Source organism: Colobus angolensis, unplaced genomic scaffold, assembly GCF_000951035.1.
Source record: "Colobus angolensis palliatus isolate OR3802 unplaced genomic scaffold, Cang.pa_1.0 Scaffold71, whole genome shotgun sequence".
Taxonomy (NCBI): domain Eukaryota; kingdom Metazoa; phylum Chordata; class Mammalia; order Primates; family Cercopithecidae; genus Colobus; species Colobus angolensis.
Genome location: NW_012120821.1, coordinates 4,718,432 through 4,741,028, shown reverse-complemented (window position 1 = coordinate 4,741,028; position 22,597 = coordinate 4,718,432). Strand labels below are relative to the sequence as shown.

General features: G+C 36.0%; 1 protein-coding gene across 1 annotated transcript in view; it reads right to left on the bottom strand.

Annotated features, from left to right (window-relative positions):
- Nucleotides 1-22,346, bottom strand: part of YIPF7 (Yip1 domain family, member 7) — a 29,879-nt gene extending 7,533 nt beyond the window's left edge. Inside the window, 5 exon segments of the mRNA XM_011927424.1 lie at nucleotides 5,788-5,966; nucleotides 20,174-20,293; nucleotides 21,725-21,758; nucleotides 21,761-21,883; nucleotides 22,325-22,346. Of these exon segments, the coding sequence (XP_011782814.1) occupies nucleotides 5,788-5,966; nucleotides 20,174-20,293; nucleotides 21,725-21,758; nucleotides 21,761-21,883; nucleotides 22,325-22,346 (478 nt within the window).
- Between the last annotated feature and the right edge of the window lie 251 nt (nucleotides 22,347-22,597).

The window sequence follows — 22,597 nt, the reverse complement described above, 5'->3', positions numbered from 1 at the left end:
AACTGAGACTCATGTCTCAGTTATGGCAAGCACCACCACACTTGGCTGATTTGTTTTTTTTTTTCATAGTGATGAGGTTTCACTACATTGCCCCGGCTGGTCTCGAACTCCTGGGCTCAAGGGACCCTCCTGCTTTGGCCTCCCAAACTGCTGGGATTACAGCCCTGAGCCACCGCACCTGACCCTTTTCCTGTATTTTCAATTGCTGACACTTCTGAAATCCCGTCATATCGGCCATGGCATAATTTTTAAATTAGTAGTACTATACTAAACTAATGAGACTGAATCCAAGTCTGGGGTTTTACTTCCACTATGCCTAATGAGAAGAGCAATTTTATGCTAAATGAATGAAACTACACAGAGGGGAAAAGGGATTTTTCTGCAAGTAAAAGTGATCATGATGTGCACGCATATTTTTGTAAGGTCAATGTACTGTAAAGCTGAGTCCATGTATTCAAAGATTAAATTCTTGAGACAAGTTAACCTTTCTCTTTTATACATGGTAGTATTCAAATAAAGTATCCAAAATCAGTGAAGTTCAGTGTTCATGAGTCCAAACCCATTTAGAAATTTCTAATTGTTTTTCTCCAATTCCCATTTTTCAAAGACTTCTGACTGCTGCCTCACAGATCCTTCTGCTAGAATCTGCTTCTCTCATTACTATAAAGCAAATACCTAGCCATTTGACATCCCCTGAACATAGAAAAAAGTATTGATACCACTTTGGTTTATTTTCCTACCACTCCTGTAGAGATCAACTAAGATGTATCTAGGGTACAGAAAGAGAACATTCAAAGAGAAGATTATGACTTGACTATTTAGGGACCAGCAATCAAATTGGTTATCCTCCTTCTATAATTTCAGAATGTCAGTAAGGGTGACGTGGAGGCTAGGAAGAATGAAAGCTAAAATTTACTGAGCATTTGCTATGGACTTCACAAGATTTACATAAATTGGTCTTATAAATGCACAATCAATTGCTATTATTTTATCCCTATTTTATGCATTGGATATATAAGGCTTTGAGAGATTAATTTGTCCGAAGACACAAAGCAGTAATAGAAAACCTAGGTTTCAATGCTGCGCAATCTGGCAATCTGACTCAAGAAAGCACGTGTTTAACCATAGAGTTGTGGTCGGGTCAATGTTCATCTAATCTTATAATGGTTTTTTTTTTTTTTTTTTTTTTTTAAATGAGCCCAATTCTTCCATGTGAAGGACTGTCTTCCTGAATGTATTTGTATTTGGCATGTAACTACCCTTCCAAGCTTTAGTAACTTTCTTTGGTCAGATACAGGGGTATAGCTCAACTTATTTTACAGAGGGACGTACCACCTAAATACCTTGCAAAGCTGACTTTCTGTACACAGACTACAAGATAGACTTTTAATAAATCCCATGACACAGAGGACTCTTGTTCTAACAACTCAGAAATTGTCAGAGGGTCAGCTAGACACTGGTCTAAACCAAGAAATAAAGTTTAATTCATTTCATGCCCAGAATGACATCTGTTATTTTAAGCTTTAAAAAATTGAATAGTTAAATTAATAGCAAATAATTTACATTTCCGCTTCCTTGTTTCATCCTTTATTTCCACAGCGCATTTGTATATTTATTAATGAACATACACTTTGAATAATATGAGCAGTTCACCAAGCTTAAAGGAGGTTAGAATGTCTAACGTAATTTTTGAAAGAGAAGACTTTAAAAATTGAGACATGTTATATATTTAAAATTTAATTAATTTTAAATTAATTTCACCTGAAGCTTATGTTCTCAAACTTTATTTTTTAATTTTGGCATTTATGCTAAAAATACATTTTCAGTATTTACCAAAATAAAGTGGTATTTAATTCCAAATACCTTTTCCTCAAAAAATATAATTATTTTGGAAGAAATTCAGATGAAAAATGCTTTATGCAACATCATTACTGATGTCAACCATTTATTTAATGGCATAACTCCTGCACATATTTTAACATCAAGCCATGAAACAGTAAATTAACATAAGCCCATATAAATATTTTCATAATGAAAAATGTTTTACGTGCTTTCTACTAAAGTATCTCTATAATATTGTGTTTTTTATTTATTATAAGGTATGTGAGCGATTATAACTATTTATTAATTATAGATACTCTAACATCTTATTGTACAAAATAAAAGATAAAACTGCTGTAAAATTTGAATGCAAAATTTATTGTTTTGCTGTCATCTAGTGGTAGTAAAGTATATGATACATATGCTATAAAAGTGAATTAAGATCTCTATTTTCTATGCAAATTGTGGCACTGGCCTTTCATATAGAAGCATCAAGCTATGCTATAAATACAACATACCAAATATCAGTAATTCTTCTTATCTGACAGGCTTGAATTTACTATTATTCTTGAAAATGCATTTAACATATTGATTTTACATTAAGAGCAAAATTTATCATTCTTACATAAAACCAAACAAATATTTTAGACAACAAAATATTTAAGAAATAAAGAAGGACTCTTTTGAAACAACATGCTTTTTGTGCAAGGAATGTTTATTATTAGAGCTTGATAATTTTATAAGCCATTCTGATGGATGGTCAATAAAAACTGGTAAATGTTATTTAATGCACTATCCTAGAAATTGTATCTTTTATTTATATCTGAAAAAGACATATCCTGGCCTTTTCATATCTTTAGAGAAAAGAGGCTTGAGGCTTTCACAAGTCACTCAGCTTGAAGAACACATTGGATCCAAAATCCAGATATTTCATAGATTCAAAACACAAAATTATATTAGGTACTCTATCTTCTAATACTGGGGGTCCCAAACTCAGGGCCATGGACTCATATCAACTTGCTCATGCCCTGTTAGGAACCGGGCCCCACAGCAGGAGGTGGAGGTGAGCAGTGGGCAAGCAAGTATTACCACCTGAGCTCCGCCTCCTGCCAGATCAGCTTGTTAGTTTCTCATAGGAGCATGAACCTATTGTAAACTGTGCATGCAAAGGATCTAGGCTGCACACTTGTTATGAGAATCTAACTAATAATGCCTGATGATCTGAAGTAGAACAGTTTCATCCCAAAACCATCTCCTCAAACTGTCTGTGGAAAAATTGTCTTCTACAAAACTGTTCCCTGGTGCCAAAAAGGTTGGGGACTGCTGTTCTAATACACTATATATTTTGGGGAAATTAACTCTGAGCTGTATAAAATGGAAATAAAAATCGATTACATATTTTCTATTCAAATTGAAAGACATGTTAGATGAGGATGTATAGAGAGTGGTAAATTCATGCAACAATAGAGACATTTCAGATAGTAGAAAAGATTATTTTCAATAAATGCTGCAGAAAAAAATAGTTAAGCAGTACAGAAAAAAAATAAATCTTACTTCACATATTAAGCTTAAACAGCTATTAAATAATAATTTCAATATAAAACAAAAAACACAAAAGGATAATTTTAAAATGTGAGCATCTATAAGGAGATAGAGGCAGTACCTAGAGTTGGAGAAATAGATTTTAAACAAACAACAATTGGAAAGAAATGTTACTAGGAAACATATTCTGGGTTTAAAAAATTAATATCACACTTTTAATATGTCCCAATGACCCATAAACAAATTAGATGGCAAACACAAGCTAGGAAAAATGTTTAAAATACATATTCTAGACAATAATTAATATAATTACTATATAAAATGCCTAAAAAATAAACAAGGAAAGAAAACTCTTTAGATTCTATAGAAATCTGAACCAAAAAAACCATGAAAAATAAAAAGTCAATACACATATGAGAAATGTCAAAATTTTTTTAGTAACCCAGAGGTACAAAGTATTCCTTTTTCCTTTTTTCCTATGAAATTGACAAAGATGTGTCATATTCTACTCTGGAAGTTGAGTAGAACACCATTTTTGACATCAGTTGACAGTGTCAGTACCTTTAACCCAGCAATCCCCCACATCCTAAGGACAGACTCTATAAAGGTCAAAGATGGCAAAGCATTACTTGCTATAAGGAATAACCTTTAAGGTGTGTTTAAATTATGGTTATGTTATATAATAGAACTCTATGAAACCATTATAAATTGTTTTCAAATAATATTTAATGACTTTAAAGAATGCTTGCATAGAAGTGCTCGTGACAGCCTGGGCACAGTGACTTATGCCCGCAATCCTAGCACTTTGGGAGGCCGAGGCAGGCGGATCACCTGAGGTCAGGAGTTCGAGATTAGCTTTGACAACATGGCAAAACCCTGTTTCTGCTAAAAACACAAAAATTAGCTGTGCACAGTGGTGTGCACCTGTCGTTTCAGCTACTCAGGAGGCTGAAGGAGGAGGATCGCTTAAACCCAGGAGGCAGAGGTTGCAGTGAGTCGAGATTGGGCCACTGCACTCCAGCCTGGGCAACAGAGTGAGACTCCATCTCAAAAAAAAAAAAAAAAAAAAAAAACGCTCGTGACATAAAGTAAATAAAAAGAATGCAATACTTAAGTACTCGAACGTATATATATTCATTGAAAAAATAGTATTTTAAAGTATGCATGTATGTTCATGCATAATACATATACATAGGCATTCATAGGAAAACAGAATAAAGATTAGAAGAAAATACATCAAATTGTTAATGATAGTCATGTCTTTGAGACAAGATTTGAAGTAATTTTTATATTTTTATTATGCTTCTCTGTTTTCCCAATTCTGAAGATAATTAGGCAGAGATATTGGCAAAGCCAAGGAAAATGTTTAACTGGAATAACTTGTAACTTTTAAGTGTTTATTACTTGTAGAGGCAAAACAGAATGAACTGGTTAAAGATAACTGATCCAGAAACTTGACTGGCTTCCAAAGAGCCAATAGATCGATTATATAAATCTCTGTTCTGTTCTGAACAGTTTAAATCTTTCACGGTTTTACATTTTTAAGGAAAAGAAAGAAGAATGTGGTTGGTTGTGTTCATGTGAGGCAAACATCTTTACATCTTGTGATGTAAAATACTGGAAATTTTAATCTATTCCTTTTCACTTGACTACATGCAAAGGTCTTGGAGCAATTAACCAGTGACTATTTCTGCTTGGTTCTCAAATTTAAATCCACTTGGGTTTTAGTGTCTTAACACCTATGTTTCTAGCACTGTATTAATCTTGTTTAAGAGCAAAAACAGCACATACAGACTGGCTACACATGAAAAAAAAAAAAAATCAATGGATGGAGCAACTCCAAAATCCCCTAAGGACCTTCAGCTCAAAGAATCTCTGGATTACTTTCCCACCAGGAGCGTTATTTACTGGATTTATATACTTCCTCACCTACTCATGCCAAGTGAGATGAAAGGGCTTGCATGAGTCAGGAAAGAAAAATACTGGCTTGTCTCCATGTCAACAATGACAACAAAAATATTAATTTGAGAAACTATCCACTTTGCTCCCACGAAAACATAGCAGAAAATAAAATATGCTGTTATGAAGTGCTTCATTAATTGGGTGGGAAGGGTGGTCACTTTGATGTAACTACTCTGCCAAAAGATGTCTTCATTTTTTTCTATTCTTGGCCAAGGAGTTCAAATTTAAGAAACAGTGAAGGAGCATTTAATAAGTACGGCAATGTCACAGAATATCCCATATCTACACCCAATTTCCCCTATGCAAACAAGCAACAAACTTCCAACAGTTTAAGGGTTTTGGTTCAGCAAACTTGTTATATGTGAAACAATCACATATAAAACACTGTACACTGCAGCCTGACAGCACACATTAAGTGCTAATTATTGCTATTATTCTTCTAGCTGTACACACACTAATAACACTTCCTTAACTTATCTTCTAGCAAAGGAGGCTCTTCATCAAAACTGTCAAGGTAAGGAGATTGTGAATAATAATCTGAGTTGGATGCTGGCTGAAAAAATTGTCCTGCGTAACCTGGTGACATGAGCATCTCTGATGGAACAAAAGAGGCAGGCTGAGGCTGCTCACCAGCTTGTTGTCTAGAAAAAGAAACATACAAACATTTTTAGGTCTAAGAAAAAGGTATCATGACAAATAAAGTATGAAAATTACAATTTTACTTATATGAATTCATGTAGTTTTTATGAGTATTTACTCATGAAAGAAACAACTTACTTAAAATTTAACTTTAGTCCAAAAATGTAAAATAACTGGTCATCTAAAGGCTTCTGGAAAAATAATCCATATCAATAAACATTAATTGAGCATGTATGACATGCTGAATGCTTCCCCTAATCTTTTCTCAATTAAAACTCTGTAAGGTAAAAGCTGTATTTCTAATCCCATTTTACAGAAAAAGACACAGAACTTCATTGAGACTAAATGACTTGTCCAGTAATACAAAATAACATTGCAGGTGCCGGCCTCTGGCGTGAAGCTTTCTGAGCAGTGATCTGCTCATCACACACTGCTGCTTTTTTACTTATCTTTAGGGACAGTCTCCAGCAATGAAGCCCCTCCAAATATGTGGAAGCAGCAAGGAAAAATTATAATTTTAATAGTATAGTCAACTGATAGGAAAAATAAATACATATACTTAATCACTGTGCATAAGGAAATATACTTCAGTTCTGGCCATTCCCAGACAGTCGTTACCAACAGAATTGTCTCTGAGTTCCTAGCTAAATGTATTATCTAGTTGGCTTTAGTGTCTCTTTATTTGTACAAATTTATGGGGTACATATAAAGTTTTGTTACATGCATAGATTGTGTAGTAGTCAAGTTAGAGCTTTTAGGGTATCCATAACCCAAATAACATTCATTATATGCATTAACTAATTTCTCATCACTCCTCTCCTACCCCTTCACCCTTCCAAGTATCAACTGCCAATGATTCTACTCTCTACCTCCATGTGTACATATTTTTAGCACCTTTATGAGTAAGAACACGTGATATTTGATTTTCTGTGCCTGGCTTATTTCACTTAAGATAGTGACTTCCATTTCCATGTATATTGTTGTAAATGACATGATTTTATTCTTTTCATGGCTGAATGGTATTTCATTGTATATATACCACATTTTCTTTATTAATTCATCCACTGGTGGATACTAGGTTAATTTCATGTCTTTGCTATTGTGAATAGTGCTTCAATAAACATATGAGTGCAGGTACCTTTTTGATATATTGACTTCTTTTCCTTTGGATATATACCCAGTAGTGGGATTGCTTGATAAAATAGTCATTCTATTTTTAGTTCTTTGAGGTATCTTCATACCGTTTTCCATAGAGGCTAATAATTTACATTCCCATCAACAGTGTATAAGAGTTCCCTTTTCTCTACATCCCCATCAACATCTGTTACTTTTTGTCATTTTAATAAGAGCCATTCTGACTGGGGGAAGATGATATCTCACTGTTGTTTTAATTTTCATTTCGCTGATGATTAGTGATGTTGAACATTGTTTCATATAATTGTTGGCCATTTGTATGTCTTCTTTTGAAAAATGTCTTCATATTCTTGCCTACTTTTTTCTTTTTTTAAAATTTTGTATTTCCATAGGTTTTGGGGAAATAGGTGGTGTTTGGTTACATGAATAAGTTATTTAATGGTGATCTGTGAAATTTTGGTGCACCCATCACCTGAGTAGTATAAATTAAACCCAATTTGTAGTCTTTGATTCCTCACACCCCTCCTACTCTTTCCCACGAGTCCCCAAAGCCCACTGTATTATTCTTATGTCTTTGCATTCTCACAGCTTAGCTCCTACTTATAGAGAGAACATACAACGTTTGGTTTTCCATTCCTGAGTTACTTCATTTAGAATAATACTCTCCACTTCCATATAGGTTGCTGCAAATGCCATTAATTCATTTCTTTTTATGGCTGAATAGTATTCCAAACTGACTAATATACAGAATCTACAAGGAACTCAAACAAATTAGCAAGAAAAAAAAAAAGCAAACTATCCCATCAAAAAGTAGGCTAAGGACATAAACAGACAATTCTCAAAAGAAGATATATAAATGATCAACATATGAAAAAATACTCAATGTCACTAATAATCAGGGAAATGCAAATCAAAACCATGATGCGATACCACCTTACTCCTTGCCCACTTTTTAATGGGATCGTGTCAGGGATGTTTGGCTGTTGAGTTTCAGGGGGTTTTTTTGTTTTGCTTTTTTTTTTTGTTTGGCCATTTGTTGGCTATTTTTATTGCTGATTCAATCTTGCCACTCATTATTGGCTGGGGGCCAAAGCCAGATGGAGTTGGACTAGGCAAGCTTGCACTCAGACCCGCTAGTCATGAGTGCATGCACCAGCCATGACAGGTGAGGGCAAAACAGTCCATCAGAAAGTGGGCTAAGGACATACACACAATTCTCAAAAGAAGATATCCAAATGACCAACAAACACAGGAAAAAATGCTCAACATCACTAATAATCAGGGAAATGCAAATCAAAACCACGATGCAATACCACCTTACTCCTTGCCCACTTTTTAATGGGATTGTTTCAGGGTTTTTGGCTGTTGAGTTCAGTTCCTTATATGTCTGGTTTTTAGTCCCCTGTCAAATGAATATTTTCCAAGTACTTTCTCCCATTCTACTGGCTGTCTGTTCACTCTGTTGATTATTTCCTTTGCTGTGCAGAAATTTTTAATTAAATCCCATTTGTCTATTTTTGTTTTTGTTTCCTATGCTTCTGAGGTCTTAGTCATAAATTCTTTGCCTAGATTAAGGTCCAAAAGTTTTCCATATGTTTTATTCAAGCATTTTTATAGTTTTAGGTTTTATGTCTAAGTCTTTAATCCATCTTGAGTTTATTTTTGTATATGGTGGGAGATAGAGGTCCAGTTTAATTCTTCTGCAAATGGCAATCCAATTGTCCCAGCACCATTTATTGAAAAGAGTGTCTTTTTTCCAACTTACGTTGTTGTCAGCATTGTCAACGATTAGTTAGCTGTAAATATGTGACCTTATTTATGTGCTTTCTATTATTTTCCATTGATGTATATGTCTATTTTTATAGCAGTATACCATGGTGTTCTGGTTACTATAGCCTTGTAATATAATTTCAAGTCAGGTAATGAGATGCCTCTAGGTTTGTTCATTTTTCTCAGAATTGCTTTGGCTATTTGGGCTTTCTTTCTCATTCTGTATGAATTTTAGGATAGTTTTTTTCTAATTCTGTTAAAAAAAAGATGCTGGTATTTTGATAGTGATTGCATTGAATCTATAGATTGCTTTGGGCAGTATGGTCATTTAAACATATTAATTCTTTCAATCCATGAGCATGAGATGTTTTTCCATTTGTTTGTGTCATGCACAATATTTTTTCATCAGTGTTTTGTCATTTTCCTTGTAGTTATCTTTCACTTCCTTGGCTAATAAATGTATTCCTAAATTTTGTTTGTAATTATTGTAAACGAAATTGCCTTCTTGATTTCTTTCTCAGCTAGACAGTTATTGCTGTATAGAAATACTACTGATTTTGTATGTTGATTTTATACCCTACAGCTTTACTGAATTCATTTATTAACTCTAAAAGGTTTGGGTGAATTCTTTAGGTTTTTCTAGAAATAAGATCATATCATCCAATTTCCAATTTGGATGGCTTTTTTTTCTCTCTTGCCTGATTTCTCTAGATAGGATTTCCATTACTATGTTGAACAGGAATGGTGAGAGTGAGCATTTTGTCTTGTTTCAGTTCTTAGAGAAAATGCTTTCAACTTTTCACATTCAGCATGATGTTATCTGTGGGTGTGTCCTAAATAGAGTTTATTATTTTGAGGTACATTCCTTATATTCCTAGTTTGTTGGGGGATTTTATTATGAAAGGATGTTGAATTTTCCATTGAGATAATCATATGGTTTTTGTTCTGGGCTCTGTTTATGTGATTTATCACATTTATTGCTTTACATGTATTAAATCATCCTTTCATCCCTTGTATAAAACCTACTAAATCACGGCATTTTTTTTTTTTTTTGATGTGCTGTTGCATTTGATTTGCTAGTATTTTGTTGAGGATTTTGCATCTATGTTCATCAGAACTATTGGTCGAGTTTTTGTTGTTGTTGTGTCCTTGTCTGGTTTTGGTATCAGGTGTTACTGGCCTTGTAGAATGACTTAGAGAAAATTCCCTCCACCTGAATTTCTGGGAACCGTTTCTGGAGGATTAGTATTAGTTCTTTTTTTGTACATTTGGTAGAATTCAGCTGTGAATTCATCTGGTCCAGGCCTTTTCTTTGTTGAGAGACTTTTTATGGCTGATTCAATTTTGTCACTTATTATTGGTTGAGGGCCAAAGCCAGATGGAGCTAGACTGGGCAAGCTTACACTCAGGCTCCCCAGTCATGAGTACATGCACCAGCCATGACAGGTGGGGGAGAAACAGTCCTCAGGCCTCAGGTAGAATTCTTGGGTAAACTGTAGTCACCACTGCACTGAGGTCCTGCCACGAGAAGGGTGGGACCAGTCCCAGTGGCCATAGCCTTGGCCAGTAAGAGACTTGCTTCCTTCTTACAGCCCTCAGTCCGGACAGGGTTCACTCCCCTGTCTCAGGTGTCATAGCCATCCCAACTGTTCGGTTAGACCCCATGCCCCTCAGTTCATGCTCATGGCCCATAGGAGTCCCCACTTAGCTCAACACTAAGGCTTCATGGCAACTCTCATCCTGCTTAAGTAGGAGCAGTACCTGCTTCCCGCACTGGTGGCTGCAGTCCATGCCACACTAGCTTCTTAGTCTTGGTTGTTAGGGCCAGCCCCTAGTTCACACCCCAGTTCTGCAAACAGCAGCCCAAGTTTCCCTAATGCCTAGGACTGAATTCTCAGGACTTCACACAGTCTGTTAAGGGCTAAGATCTAGAATGGTGTCTTGCTATAGCTGCCTGGGTTTCAGAAACAGCATGGAACCCAAGGCATGCTCCCTCTCTAAAGCAGTTCCTTCTTACAGTTTCCTGGTTGCTTTCTAAGTTAGACTTAGGGCTTGAGAGGGTCAAGGTGCTCTCCCGTAGCCTGCTTGAGAGGGTCAAGGTGCTCTCCCATAGCCTGGATTGTGCAATTCCCCAGTAGAAGAGTGGACTGCGTAAAGACTCTCACTCACCCTCTCCTGTACTGGGGAGTCATTCCTGGTTCTTGGCTGGTCTTGGCCATGTACGCTGCCTATTTTCCTTCCCCTTCCTAGCTTTTGGTGTTTTCTGTCACTTTCCTGTTGAATTCCAGTGTTCTGCCTTGGATAATATATTAGAAGTGTGATTGTCCACACACTGTTTTGCTTCTTCTAAGTGGATAAAGCATGCTTGAAATGCTTCAAGTCAGCCATCTTGAACAAAAAAAGAGTCCCTCTTTTAAAATGCACAATTTAATTTTGCCAAACCAAAATACCTCTTTGACATGTTTTTGCTGTTTACTTTTATTCATTTTAAATTGTTTTACCTTAAAGAATGGAAAGAAACATAGAGCTGTCCAGTAACATGTTTTAAGTTTCTTTAACAAAAGCCTTTGGGGTAAACTAAATATACAGTCCAAGGTTCTGAACTTGGTAACTCCTTGTGATTTCTTTATGATAAAATATTTACAAAATGGCCTTTAGTACTTTCCTTTGAATATTAATCTTAATATGAAATCTAAGAATAACATATTCTACCTCCTTTATGTGAGTTAGCCTGACGAAGAGAATAACTTATTTAGGAAAAGAAAGCCACATATATAGAGGGAGGAATACACACTTAATCATTTACTAACTCAAATCTATACTCATTAAGAGCAAGAGCCTGGTGTAATACTATTTGAACCTGCCAGAATGTATGGTGATTACCTGCTATTATTTTTCAGTTAGCCATGTGTAATATTCCTAATGTATTTTCCAGTAAAATAGGCACACCATCAAAAATACTGGTAGAAACAAATTAGAATAGGAATCTGAACGGCTTTTTTCTTGATAAAAATCCCCCAATACCTATTTTTTTAATGTAAGCCTTTCCAGAAAAATGAAAGGGACACATAAAGATGTCTAAATGGACCAATGTCTAAGTAAAACTATGTCGTTGCCATACTTGTCTGGCCTCACCATAACTTATATCAGGTGTTACTAATCAGGCTTGAGTAAACATAACTTTCACAGTTATTAGCTGCAAAGCAACCTTTATGAACGGGTGGACTATTTCAGGTAGTAACTTTGACTCATCCTCTTCAAAGAGAAGCAAAATTTTACAGTAAAATGTTCTCAGGAGCTTGGCTTCTAATGTCCTCTGTAATGGGGGTATAATATTAAAATTCCTCTACCACTTACTTAAGAAAGTAAAAATTTAAAATTTGTTGCATAAAGGAAAACACAAAATTTATAAAATTACCATGCTCACCTTTGATAACTATCTAAATTTAAATTATGCTTTTCTATATCTCATATCTTTGTATACCATCACTGTAATATTAAACGTTGCATCTCAATAAAAATAGTACAACCAATACCAAAAAAATCACATTATTAGTCCAAAGTATGACCCAAAAATCTGTAAATGATATGGTTTGGATCTGTGTCCCCACCCAAATCTCATGTAATCCCCAGTGCTGGAGGTGGGGCCCAGTGGGAGGTGATTGAATTATGAGGGCAATTTCTCATGAATGGTTTACCACCATCCCCCTAGGGCTGTTCTTGTGATAGAGTTCTCATGAATCTGATTTTTTAAAAGTGTGTAGCACTTTCCACCTCTCTCTCTTGATCCTGCTCCTGCCATGTAAGATACCTGCTTCTTTGCCTTCCACCATGAGTAAAAGCTCCCTGTGGTCTTCCCAGGAGCAGTTGTTGCCATGCTTCCTGTTCAGCCTGTGGAACCATGAGTCAATTAAACCTCTTTTCTTTATATAATTATCCAGTCTCAGGTATTCCTTTATAGTAGTGCAAGAATGGCCTAATACAAGAAATTGGTACTGAGGAGTGGGGGCTTTGCTTTAAAGATACCTGAAAATATGGAAGTGGCCTTGGAACTGGGTAACAGGTAGTTGTTGGAAGACGGTGGAGGGCTCAGAAGAAGACAGGAAGATGAGGAAAAATTTGGAACTTCCTAAAGAATCGTTAAATTGTTATGACCAAAATGCTGACAGTGATATGGACAATGAAGTCTAGACTGAGATCTCAGAGGGAGATGAGAAACTTAGTGGGAACTGGAGTAAAAGTCACTTTTGCTATAGTTTAGCAAAGAGCCTGGGAGCATTGTGCCCCTTCTCTAGGGATGTGTGAAACTTTAAACGTGAGAATGATGGTTTAGGGCATCTAGTGGAAGAAATTTCTAAGCAGTAAAGCATTCAAGATGTGACCTGGCTGCTTCTAACAACCTATGTTTATGTGTATGAGCAAAGAAATGATCTGAAACTTGAAATTATGTTTAAAAATGAAGCAGAGTGTAAAAGTTAGGAAGATTTGCAGAATGGCCAAATGGTAGAAAACAAAAGCACATTTTCAAGGGAAGAATTCAAGCAGTCTGCAAAAAATTGCATAAGTGAAAAAAAGGAGCCATGTACTATTAGCCAAGAAAACAGAAAAAGGACTCAAAGGCCTTTAAGTGACCTTTGTGTCAGTCCCTCCCATCACAGGCTTGGAGGCCTAGGAGGGAAGAATGGTTTTGTAGGCCAGGCCCAGGACCCCACTTCCCTTCATAGCCTCAGGACATTGCTCCCTGCATTCTGGCCACTCCAGCTCCAGCCTTGGGGCAAAATGAGCCCAGTTATAGCTCACTGCTTCAGAGGATGCAAGCCATAAGTCTTGGTGGCTCCCACATAGTGTAAAGCCTGCAGGTGCACAGAGTGCAAGAGTTGAGGCTTGGAAGCCTCCACCTAGATTCCAGAGGATTTATGGAAAAGCCTGGATGTCCAGGCAGAAGCCTGCTGCAGAAGTGGAGCCCTCATGGAACACCTCTACTAGGAAAGTGTGGAATGAAAAGGAGCGGTTGAAACCCCCACACAGAGTCTCCACACAGAGTCCCTCACAGTGCAGCTGTGAGAAGAGGGCCATCATTATCCAGACCCCAGAATGGCAGATCCCCAGGAAGCTTGCAACCTGCATCTAGAAAAGTCTCAGGCCTTCATCACCAGTACTTGAGAGCAGCCACAGGGGCTGCACCCTGCAAAGCCACAGGGTGGAGCTGCTCAAGACCTTGGGAGCCCACCTCTTGCATCATTGTTACCCGGATGTGGGACATGAAGTCAAATGAAATTATTTTGAAGCTTTAAGACAGGGGTGTCCAATCTTTTGGCTTCTCTGGGCCACACTGGAAAAAGAAGAATTGTGTTGGGCCACACATAAAATATACTAACACTAACAATAGCAGATGAGCTAAAAAAAAATCTGCAAAAGTATCTCATAATGTTTTAAGAAAGTTTATGAATTTGTGTTGGGCCACATTAAAGCCACCATGGGCTGCACACAGCCTGTGGGCTGTGGGCTGGACAAATTTGCTTTAAGATTAATGACTGCACTGCTAGGTTTTAAACTTGCATGGGGCATTTCCTTTTTTTCTGGCCAATTTATCCCTTTTAGAATGCCCACACCAATGCCCACACCTCCATTATATCTTGGAAGTTACTAATTTGTTTTTGATTTTATAGGATCATAGGCAGAAGGGACTAGGATCATAGGCAAAGGTGAGACTTTGGACTTGGACTTTTGAGTTAATGCTGGAGTGAGTTAAGACTTTGGGGAACTGTTGGGAAGGGTTAACTTGAACTTTGACATGTAGGACAGAGATTTGGGAGGGTCCAGTCGTAGAAGGATATGGTCTGGATCTGTGTCCCCACCCAAATCTCATGTTGAAATGAAATTCCCAGCTGGAGGTGGAGCCTAGTGGGAGGTGATTGGATCATGGAGGTAGTTTCTCATAGATGGTTTAGCACCATCTCCCAGTGCTGTTCTCGTGATAAAGTTATCATATCTGGTTGTTTAAAGACGTGCAGCACCTCCTCGCTGTCTCTTGGTTCTGCTTCTGCCATGTGAGACTCCTGCTCCTGCTTTGCCCTCTGCCATGAGTAAAAGCTCCCTGAGGCCTTCCCAGAAGCAGCTGCGACGACCATGCTTCCTCTACAACCTGTGGGACTATGAGTCAATTAAACCTCTTTGCTTTAACCCAGTCTCAAGAATTTCTTTTTTTTTTTTTTTTTGAGACGGAGTCTTGCTCTGCCGCCCAGGCTGGAGTGCAGTGGCCGGATCTCAGCTCATTGCAAGCTCTGCCTCCTGGGTTTACGCCATTCTCCTGCCTCAGCCTCCCGAGTAGCTGGGACTACAGGCGCCCGCCTTGTCGCCCGGCTAGTTTTTTTTTGTATTTTTTAATAGAGACAGGGTTCCACCGTATTAGCCAGGATGGTCTCGATCTCCTGACCTCGTGATCCGCCCGTCTTGGCCTCCCAAAGTGCTGGGATTACAGGCTTGAGCCACCGCGCCCGGCCTTCAAGAATTTCTTTATAGCAGTGTGGCAATGACCTGATATAGTAAATAATCCAATTCTTATGTTTTAGGGTTTTCTTTGCCAAAAATGTCTATGAACAACCTTAATTTTAAGCACATATTATGAATTTACATTTAGTCCCCTATGTCTTCTGGTATTCTCCTTTTTTTACTTACTGGCACTAACTCTGAATGGCTACACCAATGAGTTTTCATATATTCTCAGAGACATCTTTCAAGCCTACAATATCCTTTCATGAAAAAAGTCTCTGAGATAATGGATCTGGACACTTCACTATTTGCTCTATTAAGCTTATAGTCCTTGATGATTAACCTATTAGAGGTAATGTAATGAGTCAGATTAATATGCTCAATATTTAAGATGTTAAAGTTATATATTTGTACCTCACTCACAATAAGTCTTTTGCAGAATATGCCAAGAAAATGTAACTCTTCTCCTGTATTACACCTTTAGTTCTATTGAAAGATAAATACTGAAATTGTGATAATTTCAAATTCAGCACATTATTACAGATAAAATAAATGATAACTGAATTAGATCAAAAGAAACATTGAACTCTGGCTTGTTGAATTTAAACTTTAGCTTTGTTAGTAAACACCTCCTCTTCCTTTAAAAATCACTTCAAACTACAGAGAAGTGACTGTAGGGCTCCTTTAGAACAATCAGCAAATTTCATGTATAAGTACTCATAAATATATATACATTCATTGAAAAATAGTATTTTATTTTTAAATATATATATATATATATAAAATATACACATTCGTAGGAAAATACAATAAAGGCAGCAAGGAAGTACACCAAATTGTTAATAATAGTCATGTCTTGGAGACAAGATTTGAAGTGATTTTAATATTTTATTCATATGTTTCTATATTTTCCAAATTCTATACTGGATACAATTAGATATCAGATAGTTTTCTAAAAGCAGAGATGTTGGTGGAGTCAGGGAAAATGTTTAACAAGAACAGCTCACAATTTTTGGTGTTTATTAATTCCAGAGGTAACACTGAATTAAGTAGTTAAACATAGCTGATTCAAAAACATATTTGTGTAACTTATCTATGTGAATTTCCAATGAAGCCTGTAAACTTAGGCAATTTAAGTGCCCTTGGTAAGACCTTATCAAATAGGATGAATTTGGTGGTAGCATGAGTCAGGCAGTGGTAGCTGGGAGAGTTGGCTTCGCAACATTCCTAGACTCTGGTTGGTCCAGCTGGGTGCACAGTGATGCCTTAACCGTGTTTGAAATACTAGAAGATCAGGTCTGAGGATTCAGAAAAGATGATGATTCAGTATTTATCTGTTAAAGTCCTACCAAACCACTCAAAGGGATTTTTCCAGTTGTTTACACCCTTCTGCAACAGTATCTATTTCTTTTTTCCAAATGATATGAATAGATTTCACATTTCAAAAGGTGGAAAAATATAGCCTCAGTAACTAGTTATAGATGGTTGGAAATTATCCCTATCTGAATGACAGAATAACTATGTTTTTAAAAAGATAATGATTCTACTGTTCATTCTAAAATAAGAAAACTTGCTTTTAAACATAAATATCTTCACTGTCTTAGTGAGCACAGTCACTCAGCTTTCAGATCAGTACACTATTGAGCCAAACAGACTTTTAAAACAAGCTCTCATATACTGTGAACAGGGTAAGGAAGAGAGAGAGAGTGAAAGAGAGAGGCAAAGACAGAGACAGAGAAACAGAAGCTGAATGACTGATTATAGCTATTCTCTAGGTTGCTACATCTTTTGCCAGAATGATCATCATCTTGTTCTGATTTGGGGTATATTTTAATTGAACTATTCATGGTATGCACAAAAGATCAAATCTCTGGATTTTCTTTGATGTACATAGTAAATCACTGACCTGACTCCATGTTTTATGTACCTCATAAAACTACCACAGCTACTATGCCCTTTCCTAATTCCTGAGATGTACAGTGTGAATAGGAATTTAAATGTTGCTGCATCCAAATCAGGACTCGGATTTAAATGCTAAGTATCTGAAGCAGGGTAGGCCATCAACCTGGTACCGTAAAATTATGAGCTTTCCTCATCTGGCTACATTAATTTCTATTTCTTTGTCATTTTGATTTCTAGGAGATGTTTAGTCAAATGGAAAAAGAAAATTAGAGTGTGTGGTGTGGGTGGATAAAGCTGTGGTCCATGAGTCCTTGCTTAGGGAGAAAGATTTTTCTCTCTCATTGTACATTTTAGTTTAATTTAATCTGAAAATATCAATGCTACCCAAATGCTAATCCTATCTGGAAAAGAGAGTAGAGAAAAGAAACGGAAGGTTTAAGGCAACTGGTTCCTTTCTACAAAACAGATTGGAGTTTAAAAAGCCTAGTAGATAGCCTTCATTGTGGATTGCAAATTTAGAGTGACCACCTTTGTGTACCTTAGTGCTCAAACTACTCCCTGTGCCTCAAGTATTTCCCTGTTTTTTTTTCACCTTCCAAAGTGTAAATCATAAAAGGCAGCCTGACTAGTGCTACACAGGATAGCATAGGAGTGTGAATTAGATACAATTCCAGATATTCAACTTTTCCAGCCTAAGAAAATTATATCTCAATACCTTTCCCTATCTTGAAAGCAGCATCTATTTGCTTATACCTGTAGGAGTGATCAGTCAGTAAAAAGAGAGTCAATTTTTTTTCTGGGCAGAGTGGGAACAGAAGACTCCCCATTGTCTGTTATATTATTCTGTCTTTTCATCTTTCTATCTGGAGCTTTTAAGGTGTGTGTGTGTATAACAAAGCTTCAAAAATTAATACATTTGAAATATACCACACATCCTAATTTATGGTACAGTTTATTCCTATTATCCCAACATTATTATAATAGCACTAATTTTACACTTTAAAAAGTCTTTATTTTATAATAAGTCATATGCTCACACTAGTTATAGCCCTAATCAAACAACCTTGAGCTAAAATCCTAACTCCATTTCTTACTAGATGTGTAACCTTGAGAAAGTCTCTTAATTTCTCTGTGTGTCTGTCTTCTCGTGCAAAATGGGGGTGATAGCGCAAGTTGAGTATCCTTTATCTGAAATGCTTGGGACTAGACTGATTTAGATTTCAGATTTTTATGGATTTTTGAATATTTACAGAATACATACTGGTTGAGAATCCTTAATCTGAAAATTAAAAATCTGAAATGCTCCACTGAGCATTTCCTTTGAGTACATGTCAGTGTTCAAAAAGTTTTGGATTTGGGGACATTTCAGGTTTTTGATTTTGGATTTGGGTTTGGATTTGTTCAACCTGTAGTGCCTAACTCATATGATGCTCCAATGAGTTACTGTATATAATTCAGGATCCAATGAGTTAATTTATATAATTTCAGAACTGTTCCTAACATATAATAAAAACTCAATATATTGTGGTTATTATGAAAGTTGAACAGCCTGACTCTTCTTGCCCTCTAACCTAGACCCAAAAAATTTCCAAGAAATCAACTATTTAACAAAATACAGTATACTTAAGTGACTATAGGTAACAAAGTGTCAATTGCTTTTGTAAGTCATATTTATATGAATAAATAATATTTACATAGTGGTTTTACTTTAATACATACTTTCCTACACATTATCACAATTTTTAACAACAATTCCATTAAGCAGGTATTATTAATATCCTTATTTTTCAGATTAAGACAGTCAGAGAAGTTAAGTCATCCCAATATCACAGACAAAAAATGCCACAGCCAGAATTTGAACCAAATTCTTCTTACTCTAAATGCCATATTTTGCCACTATCAAATTCTTAATCATTTTGTTTCATTTTCAACTCAAGTTGAATTTTTACCTCAAATAGCTATCATATTTTGAAATGTTTACCTTGATTCCATCATGGTATTTTTCATACTTTAATTGCATATTTAATCACCCAATTCTTCAACATAAAAATATTAAATTGCACAAGAGAAAAAACTATGAATTTCATCATTATATTTGGATGTGCAGTGCCCTTCTTAATTTCTGAAACACAAGCAGAATCTCAATAAATGTTTATTAAATTAAATGAAATCAGTTTCACAAGAAGTGTCCTGGAAAATATTAGGGAAAAGGAAAAAATGCTTTCTGTTTGCCCAGTGCCTGTATCCCAGCTCCCTGTTAAGTGATAGTTTGAAAAGAGGAGACAAGCTATTCACTTGGCTTAGGCTGAGGTGATAAAGGGGATTCATGGAGAACTTGATTAATTTCTCTTCCCTTTCCTGACATTTCTTCTTGGGCAATTTACTGAGACATGTTAAGGCAAACGCTGGTTTTTCCCAAGGAAACCTCCCTCTCTAGAAATCCCAGTCATAATATTAAGACTTCTTAAAATAAGAACAATACAGCCTACTACGGTGGCTCACACCTATAATCCAAGCACTTTATATTATAGGTGGCACACACCTATAATCCTAGCTACATGGGATGCTGAGGCACAAGAATCGCTTGAACCCAGGAGGCAGAGACGGCAGTGAACCAAGATTGTACCACTGACTCCAGACTTACAAAAGCAATTAACACTTTGTTACCTAAAGTCACTTAAGTATACTGTAGATATTTTGTTTATTAGTTGCTTTCTTGGATATTTTTTTGTGGGTCTAGGTTAGAGGGCAAGAAGGGTCAGACTCTTCAAATTTCAAAATAACTACAATATATTGAGTTTTTACTATATGTTAGGAACTGTTCTGAAATTATATAAATTAACTCATTGGGTGACAGAGTGAGACTGTCAAAAAAAAAGAAAAAGAACAATATTAAGTATTAAGTACTTACTTTCTAGATCCATAAAGATTTCCATAGGCATTAGAGTCATCACCACTGTGCTCCTGGTTATCAATAGTAAAATTAGATTGGTAAAAATCAGAGTCAAATTGTGCCAAGTTTGACATCCTGAAAAATAAGAGTATGTTTTTAATAAGTTCATGAGTCAATAAAACTTAGTTAGAGATATTTACAAAGCTCAACTGACAATGTGGTTATGGCTGGATTCCTATCAGAAAACAAGATGTCCTTTGAATGGGGTCAATAAGGTATTGGGGAAAGGCTATAGAAATATATGCTAGAAAGTTATTTACAAAATGTGTTATCTTCAACTACTTTGTCTGAAGTTTTCACACCCTGGACTGTGGCTTTTAATATGTTGACTTTAATTAATCTGAAAGAACTAATCTTCTCCAAATATCTTATTCTTAGCAATTTAAGAGAAAAAGCTTAAAACCTAGGACACATCTAGAAGGATTTCCCTAAAATGATGTGTTTTTCACTTTAAGCACACACACACATACACACATACACACACACGTAGAAAGGATTATTATCTGCAAATGGCTGATAATAATAATACTCCTTCCCAAAGCAAAACCAAAACCCTACAAATCTATTTCCTTGTTCTACTTGGCAATTCTTAAAAAGTGTTTGGATTATTTTCCTTTTTCTTTTGCTCTGGACACTGCACCTGGGCTTCTGGCTGAGTCAGAAAGGAAAAGACTCAATCCTGCTAAGGGAAGTCTTTTCTATACACTCTCTCTATAGTTTCCACTCACTTCTGGGAGTAAAGAGGAGTGATTGTTTTTGAATTTAGACCTAATGGCCAGGAATACAAGAGGGAAAAATAAAGAACTGAGAGAAGGAAGAGGTATAGGAGAAGAGGACCTAAGAGAGGTAATAGTGGCTCTTTGGATAAAAAGTAGAGAATAGAGAAGAGACTCTTTTCAACTGGACAAATGTGGTTACTCAACTCAACATTTAATTATTTATTTTTCTTTGAAAACCTTCTTATTTTAAAATAGTGGATTTAAAAATCACCAGGAGTAATCTATATACTTACAATAATATGTGGAATACTACTTATAAGAAATCTCAAATGAAATCGCATAAACAGCCTCAACTCTAAGGGTATCATTAATCAGAAATATTCAAGCAACAATTGTCAAATACATTAAATTTGCTCAGTTCAATAAAAACACAAAAAGCTTCTCTAGAATTAGATCCAGTGATTCATACATCTGATGCAATAAATCAAGGTTTTACATTAGTAATGTGTATAAAAGTAGCTATGAATTATGTAAACTAAAATCAGGACTTAGTGATAAATCTTTTAACAACTTATAAGTTAAAGAACTTAAAATATAATAGCATAACTTTCTCAACACATGAAAATATGTTATTATACAGCAAAGAGAGTAATTTATTGAGAATACACTAAATTTTCATAACATGCAAAGCTTTATGTAATATGACTATTGGTACTACAGTTCTTACTTAACTGAGCTTTGTATTTTGTTGAAATGCCAAGTCTTTTAGAAGGATCAGTCACATACCTTTTATTTATTTTTTATGGAAAGATCCTCCAGTAAAATAGCTTTGCATGAGAAATTTAAAGCAAATCTGTTGGTGAAAAGATGACATGCTGGCTATATATACACCTTTCTAAATTTGTACTCTGACATCCTGAGCAGATGCTACAGCCAAAAATAAAAAAGTCTGCCAAAAGCCAAATACAGTATCTTATAACACTTATTATGGTTTACAAACACAGTGAACAGTGTACAGACATATAATTTGATAATATGGAAATTGTGGAATGATAGATACAGTTTCCTTGTGTACATATCTATTAAACTCTGAGGTAAGATCATTTATTTGAGGCAAGCAGTTAAAAAGAGGCCTCAATGTCCCTTCTGTTTCATGGATTTCCTAATAATATGCAGTAAAAATCAAAATATGGCACATGATTTTATCGTGAAGATCTCAGCACCAAAATGAAAATGAGTTGTGGTCAATTTTATCTAAATCAGAGCTGTTCTGTTTATATGAGCAATATTTATGAAAACTAATTATGGTCTACCTCTGACTTTTTTCCTGCTTCCTACTTTTCCAGCAGAGGCCAAGATGGATATGCTAATGGGATCTAATGCTTCTTACTTGACGGACAGGTTCTGTACATTTTTGGGCCAATTCTAACCACTGGAAGGTACATTTTCAGGCCAATTATAACCACTGGATGGGCCTAATGGCCCATCCCCACCCCAGGAAACTCCCTGAGTTGGCCCTTCTCTGTATCACTGGGTCACTGCTGGGAGCCTACTCTCTGGTTCTGACCCAGTTAACCTGGCTAATACTATCAATTCTATCTAGATCTGGTGTTCTCATCCCTAATATTAATCACATGGTTGGAAGTCAAGTTCTCCTGTAGTT